General features: G+C 50.0%; 8 protein-coding genes across 8 annotated transcripts; 4 read left to right on the top strand and 4 right to left on the bottom strand.

Annotated features, from left to right (window-relative positions):
• Positions 1–311: 311 nt before the first annotated feature.
• N7468_010455 (cytochrome P450) lies at positions 312–2177 on the bottom strand (the record flags this gene model as incomplete). The annotated part of the gene is made up of 7 exons (XM_058479750.1): positions 312–357; positions 412–528; positions 587–747; positions 801–911; positions 967–1317; positions 1379–1902; positions 1976–2177. The coding sequence occupies 7 exons, from the start codon at positions 2175–2177 to the stop codon at positions 312–314; spliced, it is 1512 nt and encodes a 503-aa protein (XP_058326318.1).
• A 390-nt stretch (positions 2178–2567) lies between these two features.
• Positions 2568–4401, top strand: N7468_010454 (FAD-binding oxidoreductase; the record flags this gene model as incomplete). The annotated part of the gene is made up of 6 exons (XM_058479749.1): positions 2568–2821; positions 2874–3205; positions 3264–3416; positions 3468–3792; positions 3846–4054; positions 4133–4401. 6 exons carry the CDS (start codon positions 2568–2570, stop codon positions 4399–4401), a joined length of 1542 nt encoding a protein of 513 aa, XP_058326317.1.
• A 318-nt stretch (positions 4402–4719) lies between these two features.
• N7468_010453 (uncharacterized protein) lies at positions 4720–5256 on the bottom strand (the record flags this gene model as incomplete). Its single annotated transcript, XM_058479748.1, has 2 exons — positions 4720–4788; positions 5119–5256. 2 exons carry the CDS (start codon positions 5254–5256, stop codon positions 4720–4722), a joined length of 207 nt encoding a protein of 68 aa, XP_058326316.1.
• A 402-nt stretch (positions 5257–5658) lies between these two features.
• On the top strand, positions 5659–5970 carry N7468_010452 (uncharacterized protein; the record flags this gene model as incomplete). Its single annotated transcript, XM_058479747.1, has 1 exon — positions 5659–5970. The coding sequence occupies one exon, from the start codon at positions 5659–5661 to the stop codon at positions 5968–5970; it is 312 nt and encodes a 103-aa protein (XP_058326315.1).
• Positions 5971–6911: 941 nt separating this feature from the next.
• Positions 6912–9721, bottom strand: N7468_010451 (uncharacterized protein; the record flags this gene model as incomplete). The annotated part of the gene is made up of 2 exons (XM_058479746.1): positions 6912–7417; positions 7444–9721. 2 exons carry the CDS (start codon positions 9719–9721, stop codon positions 6912–6914), a joined length of 2784 nt encoding a protein of 927 aa, XP_058326314.1.
• Positions 9722–11706: 1985 nt separating this feature from the next.
• On the bottom strand, positions 11707–12744 carry N7468_010450 (uncharacterized protein; the record flags this gene model as incomplete). The annotated part of the gene is made up of 1 exon (XM_058479745.1): positions 11707–12744. One exon carries the CDS (start codon positions 12742–12744, stop codon positions 11707–11709), a length of 1038 nt encoding a protein of 345 aa, XP_058326313.1.
• A 380-nt stretch (positions 12745–13124) lies between these two features.
• On the top strand, positions 13125–14303 carry N7468_010449 (EGF-like calcium-binding; the record flags this gene model as incomplete). The annotated part of the gene is made up of 1 exon (XM_058479744.1): positions 13125–14303. The coding sequence occupies one exon, from the start codon at positions 13125–13127 to the stop codon at positions 14301–14303; it is 1179 nt and encodes a 392-aa protein (XP_058326312.1).
• A 2349-nt stretch (positions 14304–16652) lies between these two features.
• On the top strand, positions 16653–18428 carry N7468_010448 (uncharacterized protein; the record flags this gene model as incomplete). Its single annotated transcript, XM_058479743.1, has 4 exons — positions 16653–16734; positions 16779–17081; positions 17132–17799; positions 17820–18428. 4 exons carry the CDS (start codon positions 16653–16655, stop codon positions 18426–18428), a joined length of 1662 nt encoding a protein of 553 aa, XP_058326311.1.
• Between the last annotated feature and the right edge of the window lie 1558 nt (positions 18429–19986).

Genomic DNA, 19986 nt, shown 5'->3' with positions numbered 1-19986 from the left:
AGATTGCTATATCAATTTGATTATTAAAATAGATTTCATGACTTCAAATTCATGTATTCGATACGGAGGCGCCATTTTCTCTTTATGATGGCAAGTATTGACCCGAGAGCCCACCACGGTGCTGGTAACTCTGCATGGAATATTGAGGCGTCTCACCTTTGGTTCACATTTGCTGCAACAAACATATTACAAAGAATAGACAGAAAGAATGGGGGCGACATCGCGCAATTCATTTCCATGCTGAAACGAATTATCAAGTTTTCAAGACTACGTTTGTAACAGCTCATCAACAATCTAACGCCCTTCCAACGCTACTTTTCCATCGGTGCCACTGTCATGTACAGCTTCGTCGCGTATCTGAAATCTGTGTCAGCTACAGCTCAGAATTAATAGTTTTTTTTTGCAACATACTGGGCTATAACGACATCAACCCATTCTCTCTTGGGCGTATCGCACTCTGGCGTCAAGCGCACATCATATCGTCGGAATAAATTGGCCAGCAGAACCCACAGCTCACACCAAGCCAGACTACCGTCACAGTTAGCGCCGGGCATGGCCGATTACCTCAGGTGCAGAGAAAGCTTACTCTTTCCCGAGGCACTGTCTGGCACCACGGCCGAACGTGGCAACGTGCTTCTCCAGGTCTGCCGAGTCACCCTGCATCCAGCGGGTGGGATCAAACTCGTGCGGGTCGCGCCAGATGTCAGAGTGGCGATTCAAGAGGTACGCAGACGTGTGTATGTTTGTCTGTGGAGACGCATTAGTAGATCGAACAAATCAGGAGGGCAACCATTTCTTACTCCGCGAGGCAGCGCATTGCCATAAAGCGAATATCCGCTCGATGGAATAGTCCTGGGCAGTCGACCGGGCAGAGGGTGAGCAAGCCGCAAGACTTCCTTGACAGCAGCCGTCTGAAAAACACGTATTAACCCGAGTATTCAACGGGAGGAGATTCGCTTGACTCACCAGGTACGGTAGCTCTTTCACCTTTTCATACGTAATCTCCTCTTCCAGCGACGGAAACGCTTTCGTGAGCTCCTCACAGAGGCGATTCAGAACTTTCTCATGGCGCTTAATATAGTAAATCGCCGAAATGATGGCTGTAGAACTCGTGTCGCTTCCCGCTGTCAACAGCATAGTCAGCTCATCGCTGACTTCGTTCTTCGTCGGCACCTTGTAGTCCTTAGTCGCCGCCGGATCGACAAGCATGTCGATGACAGCCGATCTCTCTCCATGCGCAGTGGAGAATGTCGACGCGCCATCGCTGCTGTCGCTGTGGAAGTTTTTGAGATATGAGTCCGTCATTTTCGCACAAGCCTAAGAACTAATTAGCCGTGCTTTTATTGTACCGCATCTCAGTAAATCAGATAACCATTACCCGTTGGAATTGGACCTGGGGCATGGGAAAGATAAACAGCGGGAGCCGCTGAATCACCCAAAGAGCAATAGATGACATGATCGGGAACGAAGGTCCAATCCATCCAATTGCGAAGGCTGCCTGAAGATGCTCACTCAGCTCGCTGATAAATTCCGGCTTCGTAAGCGAACCAATCTCCCTCCCCAGCACAACCTTGCCAATAATGTCCAGTGTATACGCTTTCGCCGCGTCCGTGAAGCACACCGGTTCCTTTGCCGCCGCCAGTCGGGCCAGAAGTTGCTCCGTCTTGTCCTGGACAATCGGCGCCAGCTCGTGGATGCGCGTTGTTGAAAACGCGGGGGTCAGGACTTTGCGGCGGATGCGGTGCCTGGACGGGTCGGTCTCGCCGATGGAGGTGCCGGGGAGGGAGATGAACTGGTAGAAGAAGGGGTCCTTGGTGAAGCCAGAGTTGATGCGGCTTATGTCTTGGTAGATGGCTGGGTCGCTGACGTGTAAGTCGTTGACGCCGATGCGAATGACCGGGCCTGTTGGCCATAATGTTATTATGATTCTCCTTTGAACTATATTATGTATATCATATTGAACAATTAAACGTACCATACTTCTCATGCAGCTTCTCAATCTCAAAAAGCATGCGGCCGTTTTGCACATAGTTCCAATACCACTCCCACCACGAGGTCGATACCGCGGCGACCTTGGATCCAGGGTACCGCGACAATGGATGGAAATAAACTCGATAAAGAGCCCGAATCACCCACGCTGCCACCAAGGAAATACCTAGACCGAAAAATGAATACATCTTTCAGAAATTGTTGCTCCAATGGGCTTAGCTGAGATGATGCTACGGGGCGGTTGCTGAGCAGAATTTCGCTTGCACCCCGTCCCCATGCCATCTGTTTAAAAACATCAGGCCTTTTGGGGCGAAACAATAACGCCCTGCCCATTCGACGCAACCGAATTAGCAACCTGTTCCTTTGCGCCCGCAAATCGGCCGAGGAATCGCGGCCGATACCCAAGCTCAGCCCTGGTCGACCGGCGCCGATTTTGCCGTCTCACCACCACAGTCCCCAGTAAACCGAGTAAAGAGCAGATATAATTACTGGACCCAGTGACCAGCATTGTGTGTCCCAGAAGCTGCCCTTCGTAGATCATACCCCAATATCGAGGTTGCATGAGTATTCATTCCACAATGAGATTGACTCTGCATAACGCTGTGGCTCTCCTTGCCGCTGCTGGCCCCATCCTGGGCAGCCCGGCCGGCGACATGTCCGCATTTCTCGACTCCATCAGGGTCAACCGCGCTGCGCTTCCGCCCTCGCTGGATGGAAGAGCGGATTCTGGTTGCCTATCTGCCTGTGACATTTTGCAGACCGGTTTCCCGGACCGCATTGCCACGGTGGCCGCAAATGAGTCCACCTACACGCAGGAAGCCGACGCTTACTGGTAGGCTACATCATGCCTCATACCTGCTATTATGGCAGGCTAACAATGATAGGTCCGCGAGCGCATGGACAGCTCCCACGTGCATCTACACGCCGACCACTCTCGACGAGCTCAAGGCGGCCATCCTGGCTGCCCAAAGGACCCAGTGCAAGTTTGCCGTCCGCAGTGGTGGTCACTCGCCGTTCCACGGCTTTGCCGGCATTGACGAGGGACTCCTCATCTCCATGGCCGGATTCAAGGATCTGGAGTACAACAAGGACACTCAGGTGCAGCGCTCCGGCATGGGCAACCGCTGGGGCGACATTTACAAGTCCCTCATCGAAACTGGCCGCCTTGTCGTCGGTGGCCGTCTCAATGAAGTCGGCCTCGCGCTTGCTGGTGGTGGTATGTACAAGAACTGCCAGTAAATCCTACCAAAAAAAAAGTATCTAACAACTTTCAGGTGGCCTCTCTCATCTTTCCAGCCTGTACGGCTGGGCCTGTCAGAACGTCATCTCCTACGAGGTTATGCTCGCCAACGGCAGCCACGTCGAAGCCAGCTACGAAAAGAACTCGGATCTGTACTACGGTCTCCGCATCGGCAACAACAACTTCGGTATGCTGCCTACCACGCATACCGCCAAACGATAGCTAAGTTGTGTCATAGGCATCGTCACTCACCTCAACCAGCAAACTTACCCTATGGGCAAGGTCTGGGGCGGCACCGTCATTTACTCGGGAGACAAGGCCAAGGCCTTTATGGCTGCGCTCGCTGACTTCCAGGCGGATGGACAGCTCGACCGCAAGGCCGCAATTCTCCCATACCTGGCATTGACAAACGACACCATCTTTGCGACGTTTGCCTACTTGGACCCGACCGTCAAGCCCAATGCCTTTGATGCGTTTTTCCAAATCCCCAACGTCACGGACCTTACCAAGGTTCATGACAGCTTTTATGATCTTGCCAGCACGGGACTGCCTTTTCTGCCAAGGTTTGATGACGATAGCCTCTACAAGGAAAGGTGCGGCGCTAACGATGCATCAGATGGACATACGCGGCCACTAGTGCTCTCCTCGACAAGGACACCTACGTCGGCATCGTTGACATTATGTCAAGCTTTAACGACCGCATGCACAAGATTGCCAGCGGCACCCTGGCGCTGATGACCCAGCCCATCTCCAAGAACATGGTCCTGGCCAGCGAACTACGTGCCGGCGGCGACCCGCTCGGCGCGAGAAAAGAAGCACAGCTCTGTAAGTACTCAAATATGCATCTCTTGCTACCGGCCCCCTACCTCCATGATGGCAATCCCAGTACTAACTCGGTCCCAGGGATGGGAGTCACTGCCGGCTGGGCCAACGGCGACGACGACGCGGCTGTGTTCCGCATCGTGCAAGACTGCACCGACGCTATTGAGGCCTACACCAAGGATAGAGGCTTCTATGACCCGTTAATCTTCGTCAACGACGCGTTCCCCACGCAGAAGCCTCTGCAGAGCTTTGGTGCGGACAGCTATGCCAAGCTCAGAGCCGCCAGCGCCAAGTACGACCCCGATGGCGTCTTTCAGAAGCTGGTGCCTGGCGGCTTCAAGCTGATCTAGACGTTTCAACTTATTTTCGATATTGCGATGGTTCTTGGGGGTAGGCCGAGTTGTTGCGGCAGAAGATGGTCACACGCAGTGCACTTTTTGATTCATTTAATTAGACAGCTATTTGCAGGATATTCGTGTAGATAAAATAGAACTTCTTGCTAATATAAGGTATGTAAATCGGAGCAATATACTTGTCTTGACCAGTAGATGAGAAGCGAGTGAGAGAGACAATGCCGGGCCAAGGATGCCACCAGGGCGACCCTTTTTGGCCCTTCAGCGTTGCCTCTCTCTTGAAAATAAGTCTACAGGTGCCTCGGTTAAGCCTCTTCAGGTTAGCAGCCGAGCGCTGGCAGGGACAGTACCGTTGATGACACGCAGGAAGGGTGGGAGATCCGTCTTCAAGGAACGTTAAAATTGTCCGGGTTTACAGAGCTCGATCGATTGTGTGCAGTAGCTTGTGTGGAGGTCACTAAGAAGAAGCTATATGTATAATAGAGCAAGAATTGATCAATTAAATAACTATAGTATAGGAGGATCAAAATGTCACTAAAGGTAAGCCCACACCTAGTCACATGATATATATTGCAGGCTATACCCGGGAGCAAATCAGAAGTAGAAGGCGCGAACCATTCTAGGAATAGTGTCAAGCAGTCCCGTTTGTTTGTAAGTTTCCTTCTGATTTTTCTGAGGATTTCCTAATTATCTCTTCTTACTATAGCTACATACCATAGCAACTCCAGCCAGCAGTAGGGCGAATTCGAGGTTCGATTTGCGGCGTAGCGGCATGAACACGTCCACGACGACGGGCGGGTACAACCCTTTCGCGGTGATGAGCTCCACGCCCACGAGCACGAATGTCGACATGGACCTGACTGAACCAGTTCGTGTTCACCTTGGCCGACAAGTTCACGAGCTTAGACCCGGAGGTCGCCGAGAGGACAGAGGAGAACCTTAGCGACGTCAAGTCCTCTGTGTCTGGGGAGAAGATGCTGATCGACGGCATCGCCAGAAGTGATTGCATGTGACACGGGCCAGGACATCAACCACAGGACGTTCGTCCTCCCCCTTAGGATTGGCAAGCGAGACAAAGTGCTTCTTCCTGTGCACAGTCGTGCTTGTTGTCATTGGCTGAAGGTGGGGATGAAGGTGAATGAATTGGTGTCCTTAATCACATGGAGCTTGCTTTTCGCATCAAGGTACAGGCCCGGTTGCAAACCTGAACAGGAAAGTGGAGATCCTCCAGAGAACCTGGAGCTGCACAAGCCGATGAACGAGATTGAGGCCAAGGTCATGGCCATGTATGCGGAGGTCGTCAAGAACCCGAGCAGGAGCAAGTTCGTGCCGCCGGACCCTAGCGTCGTCGGGACCATGCACGTGGGGAGGAACGACAGCCTCAGTTCGGGGGTGTGTAGCTCCGGCAACTTGGAGTCGTATATTGATCTGTCTACGACCGTGTTGCCAGGCACGACAGCATCATCAACACCTAAGTCCCTCCCCGATTGCTATTTATCTCTACCTGCCATCCTCTTCTGCTATCATCTGCTAGGATTCTTCGTACTCACTCTCGAACCTTGCTGAAAATACTGGAGATTGAGCGCAAAGCAACTGTTAGGAGATGGAAAATATATCATTGATCGGCTTAATGCTAATTTTGACAAGGGGCTACGGTAAAGAGGAAGAGTACTTAATGCTCGAGAATTAAGCCCGAGCTCTCTAGGTAATCAATGGAGTTTAGTTCGTTACTTACTTTATTATACAAGGTGGGGCGCTATCTTTAGGTGCCTCAGCAATGTTTAATAGTGCTATTCAAACTATTTGAATAAGTATCAGCAAGCGTATAATTTTGAATGCTCCAATTTTTGTGGATTTACTTGCTTCTATAGGCAGAATAAATAATAGAGAAGAGTATAAGAGACGAGGTAGGGATCGTATACAAGTCTGCCTAGAATATACCCGCCAAAACCAAGTCTAGATCTCGCCACGACCTGCGGGTCGATCCAAACGGATTATCTATTACCTATTTCTTGGCGGGTAATAGGCAGGGCCTATTTACCTGCGTGTGGGTAGTGGGAAGCTAGCTAATACCGGTGGGTAGTTTTTGGGTACTCCCGTCTGTACTTGAACAAGATAGGGTAGAGGGGTGGTCGTTATGTATTAGATCTGTCCTCGGAGTTTCTTCTCCCCCCCTCTTCTCCCCTCCTTCCCTCGCTAGCTTTGATGTTCCAAATCGAAACGCCGTTGTTGCCGTGACTCGACAGTGATTAGGTTTTCTATTGACATGCTCGAGAAAACAGAGACAAGGTTTCACGGCAACCTGGAATCAATTTCCCGCGATCGAACCACGATATGGCTTTCCCCAAGTGCTTGCTTCAACACCAGCACAAGCTCGTCCACGGACGAGAGAAACTTGAGATAAGAGCTGACTGCAACACAGTATCGACGGTAATCCTCGCTTCGCACCAGATCGGTGCTGAGCTCTGCCGCCTGATGGTTGGCATACCACATCTCATAGCATCGATTCAGCAACGGCGTCGGCAGCCGCTCCGGCAACGCATCCCCGTCTTCAGCGCCTGCTCAATGACTCCCAAAACGGCCATCACATTTCCGATGGTAAGATCATCCAAGATCCCCGTCGTCTGCACCAAGCGCGTTTGAAAGCTAATGGGCAGGGTTCCGGACAGGGTCAACAGGTGGCCGAGGGCCTGGTTGATGTCCTGGCAGAGTCTCTGCACCTGACCCAGGGTTCTCCGGTCGAAGGCGTCCAAGCTCAGCTCGAGCTTGAGAAGGCCGATCGGGCCCTGGAGAGCGAGGAGAGACTCCACCACACTCAGTGAAATCTGAACCGCCACAACATCGACGGCACTGCGGTCGCTGGCGCAATCCCAGTGAGACAGCAGCAAGGCATAATGGTCGGATAACGTGCGGATGGTGTTTGCTAACGTTTTGCGGATGTGGCGACTGGCTGAGGGAGGTCGGGGGAAGACCTGCACGACAAAAGCCGCGACGAGCCCCAGCAACACGGTCACTAGTCGCTTGTAGAAAGCAGCGTACCCCGGCCCGGAAGGCCGTAGGTCTGAATGTGACCATCGTCGTAGCTGAACCCGATTACCAGGGAGAATGTGACACCCGCCATGATGGCCCCAGAGACAAAGGGTGGTGGAAGAAACAAGCGGCCCCAAATCAGAATCAGCGTCGCGACGGCAGTAATTGCGGCCATGCCATATGGATTTCCTGGGCCGTGTCCAGACCCGATATACCACGCTACCATGCCAATGACGCCGCCGATCACAGTACCGATCAATCGGCCTAGAAACGAGAAGGCGAAGTCTGCCATGTACGTGAGAACGCCAATTTGCGCTGTGATCACCCCCCAGATCCCTCTTTCGCGATAGAAGAAGCCCGCGGTTGACGGGAGTACTGCCGGGATAGCTGTGGCGATTGTCACGATCACCATCCGCAAGGCATACATCCCTCCAGTATTGGTGAGCCAGCCCCATATTCCTCGCACGATGCGACTAACGCGGCCTTGCCGCCGGGCACTCCCGTATCCTCGACTGATCCGGAGCTGGCGATAAGCTTCCTTTGTCAGCTCCTCGACGGCGTCTGGGTCATCTCCAGTGCCGATGGATGAATTGGCCATGGGAGCACCCTCGCGGCCATCAGTGACCCAGGAAATAGCATAGCGAAAGCCTATGGGGAACCAGAGACGGTGTTTGGTTCTAGTTTGTGACAGGTGCAGAACCTTTTCCAGCAGACTTTCCATTGCGATTGCCGAGCTGAAAATCCGCTCCTCGATCACAATCCCGCGGACCAAACTCTGCAGTGCATGCGGACCAAGGAGCTCGGGGGACTTGAGCTGACCACTGGCATTAAAAAGGTCCTGGTGGCATTCGATCAAGCGATCGGGCGTGTCTGTGATAAAGGTCTGGCGTGCCCTGCGTAATCGATCAACTGTCTTCTCACAACGCGATAAGAGCTCCTTGTAACGATCCTCCGGATATTCTCCGAACCATCTCCTGGTGTTGACCACATGGATAGAATCGGCCACAACTGTCACTGCTTCCGAAAAGACTTGCAGTATTTCATCCGTCGTATCCCGCAGGGCCTCCAATACCCGGGATCGAATGGCACCCAGTTCTGGCGCTGTAAGCGCATGCATCATGTCGACGTTTTCGCGTGGTCGGCAGCGCGCAATTCCCTTGCGAGAAGTGTCTTGCTCTTTCTCATCCTCGGGGTTCATACCATCAAGCCTGCCCTCATCTTGTGACCCGTCCGATGGGGACTTGAGAGCCTCCAATTTGATCTCCGCCCGCCGTCGGGCAATGTGAAAATCTAAGAGGGCCACCTGAGCCATCATGACTCCACGAACGGGTTCCAATAGGCCTTTGACATCGTCAGCGCTCCACCGTCCTCGAGAGACGTCCAGTGGCAAGAATTTCATCATCGGATGCAAGGCCCTGTAGGCCCCAATAGCCTTGGCCTTAACTCCCTCCATCCGATCGAGATCGGTTTTTTCCGACGCCAACCGATCACGCGTACACTGGAACGCTCCCTCCCCCATGCGAATCAATTTCTCCATTTGTGCCAACACGGCATAGGAGGTCGACTGAGGGAAGAATAGTAGACAGCAGATAAAGCCCAGCGCAATTCCAATGGCCCCAGGTTCCACCAGCAACTTGCCCAATGACCCGGTCCACGAGGGCAGGCCCGGACCAAATAACAGGAAGAGATCAAGCACGATGTTACCGAACATCTCGGCCAAGGTAAACTTGGGATTAGCGGCTCGCAGACGCGCCATAAAGTACACGAATAGACAACTCAGGACAAAAAATATAACAGTGACCCGTGCATCCAACATGAACCCGTTGTGGATAAGCTCCTGCGTTACCCAGCTCGGACTGTGGCCTGTTTGTTGCGCTTGCGCTCCGGCAGCTTTCTCGAGAGCCAGCAGCTTCTCCTGTGTCTGCCATCCGGGTCGAGCGGCGAGGGCCGCTTTCATCATGATCAGACCCCAGGCCCAAGCAAGACACATACCAAAAAGCAGAGATAGCGCGCCAAGGAGGTAGACGAACAGGATCCCCGCTGGCGGTACGATATACAGTAGCAGAGATCCGAAAAAGGTGGCGATCCCGATGCTGTGCAGAGCCGGTCCGATGAACATCAGGATTGTAGCCACCCAGACAGCCACCCAGCATCGGAACACGATCTTGAGGTCATGCTTGTTGAAGTGGTCGAGCCACCCAGGCAGCGTAAATCCACGTCGCCGTGAACGAGTGTCGGGCGAATTGGCAGCCACCCCGGCTGAGCCAGCTGATGTTTCTTCAGGCATTCTCGCGATGGGGTGGCTAGCATGGTGAGTAATTCTTGATGAAATTGAGGCCGAGAAACCCGGTCGGGGTTTCTCGGTGGTTACCGGGGTTTCCCGGCGATTAACCGTGGATCCGGGATGCATCGTCAGGGCCCATCTTGGCTCGAGTCGATGCCGTCATCCCCCCGCCAGCATTGGAATCGTCGAACCAATGGCAAGAAAAATTTAGGTGGTGTTTGCATCAAATCTCGACACATGATTCTAAAGCTTTCAAGTCCAGAACTCTGAACTGTGCTGATATGCTACCGGGAATTTCAGCAAGGCCCGGCCAACTAATATGCGCAGCGAATGGGCCGAGGTTTTTGCTTTTGTGCACTTAAGGAGCTTTCGGAACGGAAGGGTGATTTCCCAGTAGTTTTATCGTGAGACAACCCGGTCGACAGCTTTGGCTCGGGAATAGTATCGTTTGGGGCTCGATGACTTCCGTTCATGGGCGGTTGCCGCAGCCGCTGAACTCGACCAGGCCAGCCACTGAATACCACGAGGTATCGGGATTTTACTCGAGAATACGTGACTATCCGCCTAGCTATCCCTTCGCACGACTGGAGAGCCATAGGACCGATTTTTCTTCAACCTATACGGCCAATGGAAAAGTACGGGGCTGGCCTGACCATACCGGATTTGTGGTTCGATCTGATACAGGCTTGAGTGTGTGGAAGGCCCTGTTGGTTAGTTTGATGCTGCTCCGATGAAAAAGGGGCGAGGCGGGTTTATGGGCCGCTTGAGATCGCAGAACCACCATCGTACGCCTGTTCGAGGAACGAGTAAGTCATATCATTCGGATAGTCTAAAATCTGTCCAAAAGTTATAATATGTAAATACGAATTTCATGCTACCTAGCAAGTCCGGTCGCGTTTGGGTCCGCCACACCCTCCTGAAAGATTTTTCACTCCATCAAACTTATGCACCTATCGAATGCCACCTTCCCACCCCTCGGAGGGCCCCAAACGATGGGGACCGTCTGTTCAGGCCTTTGAATTTGCCTGCTCTGTTCAGAATCCAACCCTTTCTACGATTTCGCGCCTTCGGAGACACCATCTTGCTGCGTAAGTTCGTGGAAGCGTCAACCAATACACTCTGGATTAAATTTGGAGTAAGCTCGTATCTGAATAGAATAGATCCGGAAACTTGATTCTCTATTATCTCCGCCTATCAAGAGCAATATTGTGGAAGTACCAAGGAAAGTTGCACAACACCGTTACTGCTTACTAGGTTCTGTCACCAATTACCGCCTTAGGGTAGGAAGGAGCCATCCGAATTATTAAGGCTGGCGAACGTGGACGGAGGTGCACAAGAGAATGGTTGTTGTTGTAATCCCTTCCCCCCTTCTGTCCTTCTTCCTCCCCCCTTATAGTTCTATTATGCTAAATATGAGCGTTATTGCCTGTTCCCTACTCTTATGTAGACTACTTACTATTGACAAATTGTTGTGAAGCCTATTAGTGATAGGCGTGAATAGGGGATACGATACGACTGAAGGAGGCCAAGTACTACTGCGAGCTTGGGGTGGAATTACTCAATGGTAGCAAGATAACCAAGCTAATCCCTGGGAACCCTTCGGTTCCCTTCGCGATTATCTTGTATATTGCGTGGTTTGTCTAGCGAACCCCTTTTGTGGGTCTAATTCGTACAATGGGGCACCGAGCCTTCCTCCGAGTTCCCTCCGCAGCTTCCGCGGCGCCTTCGTCGTTAAAAAAAGGCGCGTCATGACAATTATAGCAGAACAGAAGTTCGCAGAATTTAAAGCGAATAGTTCCAGAACTACCCTAGCTAAAAGGAATTAGAGAGCAGAGCTGCGAATCCTGAGAATCTGAGGTTTTTGAAGATACAAAGCTAAGAGTTTTTATCTTAATTTGAATGTCTTGTCAAGGTCATTGACTGTTGGTCAAATAACTGTCGAGCTGAAGCCAATTTAATCGCTTAATGGTAATAAAGTAGTAGGTAGGTCAAAGAGCAAGAACCTCAAGGAGACCCTTATCCCGAAGATGGAGGACCTGGTCTAGCTTAATCCACAATTTGGACCGTGCATCTGAATCTTGACAATAGGAATGTGGCGGCGCTTCCCAAATACGATTGAGATATTTTCCACCACTAGTAGTTTGCCCACAATCCGGGCTGGTCGCTGCATTTGTAATTGCCAGACTACCTTGTTGTGGAGTGATAGCAAAATAACGCAAGAAGAATGCAAGAGCTCGCATCGAGATGTCATTGCTTTTCATTTCGTGCGTGTGCCAAATTCCCGAGGCAACAAAACCTGGATGGACGCCGTTGATTCTGATATGAGAGTATTCTGGGTGCTTAAGGCAACGGAGCTGCAGCTCTGTGAGCCATATCTGGAAATATAGCTTGTTGTTGTGGTAATCATTCCCTCTCATTTCTTGGCCACCATTGAAATGATCTAGATCGAAGATGCCAAAATGATGGACGCATGATGTGGTGCACACTATTCGGGGATCCGCGCTCCGCCCTAAAGATGGTAGGAGTCGGAGGGTAAGTAACACATGAGACAAGAAGTTCACTTGGTGAACTAGCTGGTATCCATCCTTCGTCATTCGAGTTTTAGCGGTAGATGGGGATCCCGCATTGTTGCACAGGATATCCAGAGCGCGGTCACTTTTCAACCATCTTTCACAGAAAGCCTCGACAGTTTTGAAATCTGCCATGTCTATCTCCCACCATTGTATTGTTGAGATATGACCCTGCGCCTCGGCAAGAGCCTTGCATTCTGTCACAGCTGCTGTGGGATGAAGCTCGCCGAGTCCCTCAGGTGGATCGCGACAGGCCAGGATCAGGTTTGCTCCCCATTTTGCAAATAACTTGGCTGCCTCCAGCCCAACACCATTGTTGGAGCCAGAGATGATCACCCATTTGCCTTGTAAATCTGGCTTCGGGGCATGTGGGTCGTCGAGAACAGTATTATTGAGGCCTTTGGCAGCCTGGAACACCTTGCTGAATGTTAACCCTGCCAAAAACTGCAATGTCATATTGTCAAAAGCTGTACGATACACAGGAGACAGAAGGATCACCCATATTAGGCACCCAGTTGACCTCGGGAGCGGGACCCAACATTAGTCAGGAATGTTTTGGGCCCCACTCACCTTTTTTTGGGTCCCGCGCAATTGGAACCCGTTATTACCACCGATATTAAAGTGATTAGTTATCCGGAAGTCACGCTGAAAACATCCTAGATAGCGTCATCGACATAAACCTGGACAAATGTCGATGATTACTAGACATGCGATTATGAAGTATAAAGGATCGGAGTCTTTGGAAAGGAACTTTTATAATTGAGTTGAAGTATTACCTACCTCACGCACACGACATCGACGAAAATCGGTTCGAAATCTATTGATTTGCTCTCAACATGTATCAGAAGCTGCCTCATGCGGTAAACATGTGGTTGTGGACCATTTCATGGACGCTTGTTGCACATCATGTCCTTGCCTCGCCTGGTGACGGGTATCATACATGGGATAGCTGGAGGAGCCGACCGGACTGTGTATCCCCTTCTACAGTTCCATTACCACCTAATTCGGTCACCACCACTACTACACCTACCACGACCACTATGCCACCGACGACATCTGGGACTTCTACTAATCCTATCATAACCACCACCACTACTACCCCTACCAGCACTACTACCACTACTACACCCACCACCACTACTACAACTACTACCACTAATACACCTACGACCACTACTACACCTACGACTACTACTACACCTACGACCACTACTACACCTACGACTACTACTACACCCACCCCCACTATACCTACTACCACCACCACTACTACACCCACCACTATACCTACTACCACCACCACTACTACACCCACCACCACTACTACATCCACCACCACTACACCTACTACCACCACCACTACTACACCTACCACCACTACTACACCTACCACCACTACTACACCTACCACCACTACTACACCTACCACCACTACTACACCTACCACCACTACTACAACTACCACCACTACTACCCCTACCAGCACTACTACGACTGCCACCACTACTACGCTTACCAGCACTACTACCACTACTACACCCACCACCACTACTACACCTACCACCACTACTACCACAACTATACCACCAACGACATCTGCGACCTCTACTTCTACCACACCAACCACCACCACCATGCGTACTACTACAACCACCATGACTATGCCACCGACGACATCTGCGACTTCTAGCACAAGTACGTCGAGCTCAAGTATCCCTCCACCGTGCGACACCTGTTTGCCCTACCCTGGCCAAGATTTCTGCGCCGAGGGGACCTCTTGCAACACCTTCGGTGTTGGAAATAATATATTCCTTTGCGTTTGTATACCGGGCACAAAGAACTCGAAGTATTCTTTCAGAATAGAAAACCCAGCTGCACAGTTTCAGTACGAGGTTTTTGTACCTCAGAATGTACCGTGCGACGAGCCTTGCACGGATAATTCCTATCCCGCAGATCTTTGCCAGGAAGTACCAATCCTCTCAGATCAGTGCAGTCTTCCAACGCCAAGCAGTTAAGGATTTGTAAGTGATCAAACAGGACGAACAGATACTAGCATCGATTATACTGATGTATTCATATAGTTATTACGTTTACTTATCGTTTGTGCTTAATAGAATTATAAGGTTCCTGATAGAAAGTTGGCAAAATTGACATTCATTGCCACCCTTGCTGTCCTGTTAAAAAAATGTTGCTGTGTTACTACTCAGGACATCATTAATCAGTGTAATAGTTAAGGCAACTTAGTAATTTTCAAGACGGTAGTTAATTACTATCCAATGAGACAACATCTATCATTACTTGGAACAAAGTCCCACGGTGCCAACATCTTACAGGTACCCAAAGACTATCTACAGGTATTACCTAGCTACCTACTATCTATATATGGATAGTAGACCCTATCTATGACCTGTTTCTTAACAGGTGATATGTAGCCCATTTAGATATATCTACCCGTCGTGGTGAGGTTTGATATTATGTACTATTAACACGATCGCGAATAGGTTCATTAACTCTCCTTCCCCTTATTTTATTGCCCATAACACTTCAGTCCTTGCAAGCGGCACCTTGCACTATACGCGGGCCCGCCTAGCCTATTTTGGGCGGCCCATTCGCCGTGTCGAGATCTACTCACATTATATCTAAAAGAACCAAGATGCTTCAACATATAATGGATTGCTTTGTCAGGGGTAGTTTCAGACTAGTTCGCATTGATCAGGTTCCCAGTGCCCCTGTAATCCAAGAATCCCTCCTATACATGCAGCAGGACAAGCATATTGGTAAGATTGTGCTTGAAATTCTAGGACCCGATGGATAAGCTGCTACTGAAGAACGTGGATAGGAGGGGAGTGGCGAGCCTTGAGCTCGGTGGAGACGCCTTGTACCTTCTGGTTGGCGGTCTTGGAGGTTTGGGATGTTCTATTTCAGTCTGGATCAGATCACGAGTCTTGGGTATTTGCGTTGTTTAAAATAAATTGGATATCCAGGGGAAATGAGGTATATATTCAAATTTGCAATCTGTGCATATGGATTGCGAATATCCGTGGATATTGGAGATCGTGCCCAGTCTACATATTTGACGTCCCTGGCGTAATACTAAACCAGGGGTGTATGTTATGATTAGTAATGTTTCTTTTAGACTAGGAAAAATAATAATAAGCTAAATTAGTATTAGGTGACAGAATATATTGGGAAAGTTAAGCGAGAATTATGCTAATGCGGATAATTCGAGGATACCCTCATTGAAGAAATGGTGTTGAAACCATGTCTAATATCCGCAACTGGCCAGCGCTCTTAGACTCAGACATTCGGAGCTTCAAATAGCGGTTGGCACTAAAATGAAGCAATAGATAGACATGTGAATAGCTCATCTGGATGCCAATTGGAAAGGTATGAGCTACTGGTGGCGATCTTTCCTCTGGTTGCTCTCTGGCTGCGTCACGGATTCCAGCTAGAGGGTGTACTATACAAGGCGTGCCTGGGCATATCCGCACTTCATGTGCGGATACGGTGGTTGGTCTTCTGGCTCGGTTGTTGGGACATCACCCCAGGGGTGCTCATTCACAAGCTGCCACTGGAAAATTGAGGGGGGAGCGATTTGGGATTGAATGCACTCGATTAACTTTTCTCTGCCAGTAGCCATTGCAGCAAATGGCAAATTATTTGTGTTTACAGCTATTAGAATACCAATGCATTGGATGATGTATTCCCTATGATTGGGATTGGTAGATAACTTTGTAAGTCACTCTACGTGCTTTAGTTACTACGATTTTGCGGGGTATGAGTGGGGTTACTGTCGGAGCAGCAATCTGGATTGTTACTAACTAGCGCAAGGGTAAGAGCCAGTCTGCCCTGTTTTAACGCTTAAAATCCGATGCATTAAACTGCATGTCATCAAACTGGTAACCTTAAAACCTCTGTTTTTGCATATATTTAAAATCATCTGAAATTTACCTGCATATCTGCCCATTAGGCCGTACAGTGTACGGTAGAACCCTAGAGACCGGACCCGACATTCACTTTTGTCGGGAACACGCAGTACCGTTACCACCGTATTACCAATCCTTCATTTCTTAGCGAATAGTTCAGTGACCTAGTCAAGTAAGTTAAGTAACTAAATAATCGGTGCCTGTCAACGATCAGAGTTACATACCGTACATTACAGACCCCTCCTGACGCTCCAATAGTTAACTAACTGATGTTAATGGATAATATAAATATTACTATTGAGGGAATAGCGTACTTTCCAGTCCAAGTCGGTCCGGCCGAACAACTGCCAGCCCCTTCCGATACAAAGGCGCTGGATTCCGGTCAAGACAACTTCCCTGTCCTCACCCCCTGCCTTGCGAACGCATTTCGAATTAACTATGCGCATGCTATCAACCATCCGGAAAATCTCAAAACTCGCCTCTAACCTGCCGGAAGCGCCTCGGTCGATAACTTGTCGAGGTAAGGAAACAAGTTTGTTGCGAAGATTGTCACTGAGGACACAGCAGGCGTACCTATCACCCACGATGACCTTTTCGCGTACACAAACGGCCATTTCCTTGTCGACGAAGAATACCAGTTTGGCCGACGATATGTTCAGTTCGATGTGGATGCGCTTTGCCAAACTGCCGCCATAGCCGGAGGGGATACAAGCCAGATCATTGCCATTGAAAAAATGGAAGGTGGCTTCAGCAAAGCTTTTTTAATGCGGAAAGCAAATGGAACGGAAGTGGTAGCGAAAATCCCGTGCCGTATTGCTGGGCCACCTTCGTTAATAACAGCTGGCGAAGTGGGAGTTCTAGAATATGGTATGTGTGCTTCTATCAAAGGATATTTCCAGTGTCTAATATGATGCTAGTCAGAAGACACACAAGCATTCCCGTCCCTCGTGTCCTTTCTTGGTCATCGGACGGCTCGAATACTGCTGGTGCCGAGTATATAATCATGGAGAAAGCTCACGGGGTTCCTCTATTTCAACGATGGGGCAGTATGACCGAGTTTGAAAAACTGCAGCTGATCAAGAACCTTACCAAGCTTGAGGCTCAGCTGTCAGCCATACAATTCCCTGCTTACGGAGGATTGTACCTTCGGACGGGTGGTATACCGGGGTCTACTCGCCCCCTCGATAATGACATCGATCCTTCTGAGTCATTCCAGATTGGGCCTTCTTGCGATCGTGCTTTCAATCTTGAGATGACTCGGGAATTTAACCGAGGGCCTTGTGCGTTACCCTTGTTCATTAATATTATATATGCTAAATTTTCCCTAGGGGATACACTTTCAAGCTTTGGGTTATCTATTGCACAGCGAGCATTGTTTCAAATATCAAGTGGAGGCCAACAGGACCATTTGAGCTTTTACAGAGGGACCATCGATCAGCAAGCCCAACTCTTGGAAATAACATTGCGCCTAATGAAGCTCTTGGACTCAAACGAAGTACTAAGAGATGCTTGCCAGCCTACATTGTGGCACACCGACCTTCACATGGGAAACATTTTTGTCTCCCCCGACCAGCCTTCAAGAATTGTTTCCTTATCGACTTCCAGTCGACATCCGTGCTTCCCGCATTTCTCCAGGCCCAGTGGCCGGTATTTCTTAGGCCCCCTCATAATCACAATTATGTGAAGGGGATATTTCAACCTAAACTTCCTGAAGATTTTGACGAACTTGACGAAGAAAGCAGAGTTATTGCTTTACGTGAATGGTCTCAGGTAAAATTGGCAAAGGCTTATGAAGTCTCTACTTTCCTCGAAGACAGAGCAGCCTCTAATGCTATGAATGTACCTCGTGTGTTTCGGGAGCTATTTACTCGTTGTGGAGAAGTTTCTGAAGTGGGTATTGTTCCTCTCCGTGCATGTCTGATAGAAATTTTCCAGAATTGGTCAGAGCTTGGCTTTTCCGGGAAGTGCCCATATTCATTCAGCCAAGAAGAAATTGACGATCATGAACGCCAATTTGCTGAATACCAAACTTGGCAAGAGGTTAGAGCGCTTGCTGAGGAGTGCCTCGATACTGATGCAGAAGGTTGGATTGCGCCGCAGTTGGATATAAATGAGAAGAGAAGGCAAAATGAGGAGCTAATGGCTATGTATATCGAAAAGGTTGCCGGTGAAAGATCTGTGCAAGAGGCGAAGGCAATGTGGCCTTTCTGCTAAGGTTCAACTATGAAGAATACTTTCGTCAGTGTTCCTAGCCCGTATCGTACCTTGATGAGGTTCTTGGTTTAAGCTACAGGAGATAGCTCTGTTATAAGAATAGCGAACGACAGAAGGTATCTTTATGTAACGGAATTGTGTGAAAAGAACGACTCCAAGTAGCTTATGTCCCTAGCTTAATTTATGCCTCGATGTCGATCTAGAACAGGGATTAAGCTAGATAGTTAGTGTGGAGGATCCTCCCTGGGATAATGTTCCAACAGTTGAGCCAAAAACCACATATCCGCACTTCCTGTGCGGGTATGCCCAGGCACGCCGTATATAGTACACCCTCTACCTAGAATCCGTGACATCTATCTATTGTCAATGGTGGCCTACGTTGGGGAACAGGAAGAACCAGCAACGGCGCTCGTATTCGAGATACTAGAACTAGAGGGGGAGAGGAGAAGGGAAAGAGGGAGGAGCTACTGTAGCGGCCTATCTACTCCTACGCAAACCTCCATCCCATCTATGCCCACCTCGTAGTTCGGACGGTCCTTCTTCCAGCATCAGGGCGGTGACAGGAGGCAGAATCGAGTGAGCAGTGACATCCCTCCGCTAAGACTCGGCTTGCCCTCAAGTCGACGCTTCGTTTAGCCATTCGTCGAGTTCTCGAGGCGGTCCCGCTTTCTCTGGATATCGCTGGTGGAACTCCTGTAGGGCGAGTGGCGAGTTCCTGAAGTTGTCGGCTGGATACCAGGCATTGTTGTCGTCGCCTTCATAGCCCTTCCACTTGACTTTGTACTGGAGTTTGCGATAGTGTAACCGGGAATCTAGCACTCGTTCAATCTCCCACTCTTCCTCTCCGTCGATAATCAGCGGTGGGGACGGGTCCTTGATTTGGCCTGGCAGCGGTTCTGTTTTAGCGGCCTTTCGCAGCTGGTCCGGTGGGAAGACGTCGTGGACTTTCACAGTTTTTGGCAGTTTTAATCTAAAAGAGTGACCCCTTTTTTCAAGTATTTCGTAGGGTCCTGCGGCGATGTCGGCGAGTTTTCGACTCGGTCGGCCAGTTGGCCAATATTGGGTTGTCACATAGACTTTATCCCCTATTGTGAAGTCGGGTTCCCTCCGGTGGCGGTCAGCCTGTTGCTTTTGCACTCCTTGGCTTCGCTTTATCTTGTCTTGAACGTGCGTCCATATATCCTGCATTCTCCGTGCGAAAGGTTGGCTGTCGGTAGGTGTAGGGGTTTGCCAGTCGAATGAAAACCGCGGCTCGTACCCTCGCTCAGCGTAAAACGGTGACACTCCTGTGGAAGCCTGGGGCAGTGCGGCTGCTGCGAAGTCAACGAGTCCTATCCAATCCGACCAGTCGTCTTGGCAGTGGTTAACATATGGTCGAAGGCGTTGCTGTAGATACTGGTTGGCGATCTCAGTTTGTCCGTCGGTCTGCTGGTGATGCGCGGATGACAAGTCTCTTGAGATCCGCAGGATCTTGCAGAGTCTTCCCCAGAAGCCTGATACGAATTGGGGACCTCGGTCCGACACGATCGAGTCCGGGAGTCCGGTGTGTGGGAAGATG

Source organism: Penicillium chermesinum (assembly GCF_028974085.1).
Source record: "Penicillium chermesinum strain IBT 19713 chromosome Unknown utg000008l:1.0-1752722.0:1.0-1753981.0, whole genome shotgun sequence".
NCBI classification, from domain to species: Eukaryota; Fungi; Ascomycota; class Eurotiomycetes; order Eurotiales; family Aspergillaceae; genus Penicillium; species Penicillium chermesinum.
Note: the sequence above shows the minus strand (reverse complement) of the source record. Positions and strands in the feature narration are given on the sequence as shown.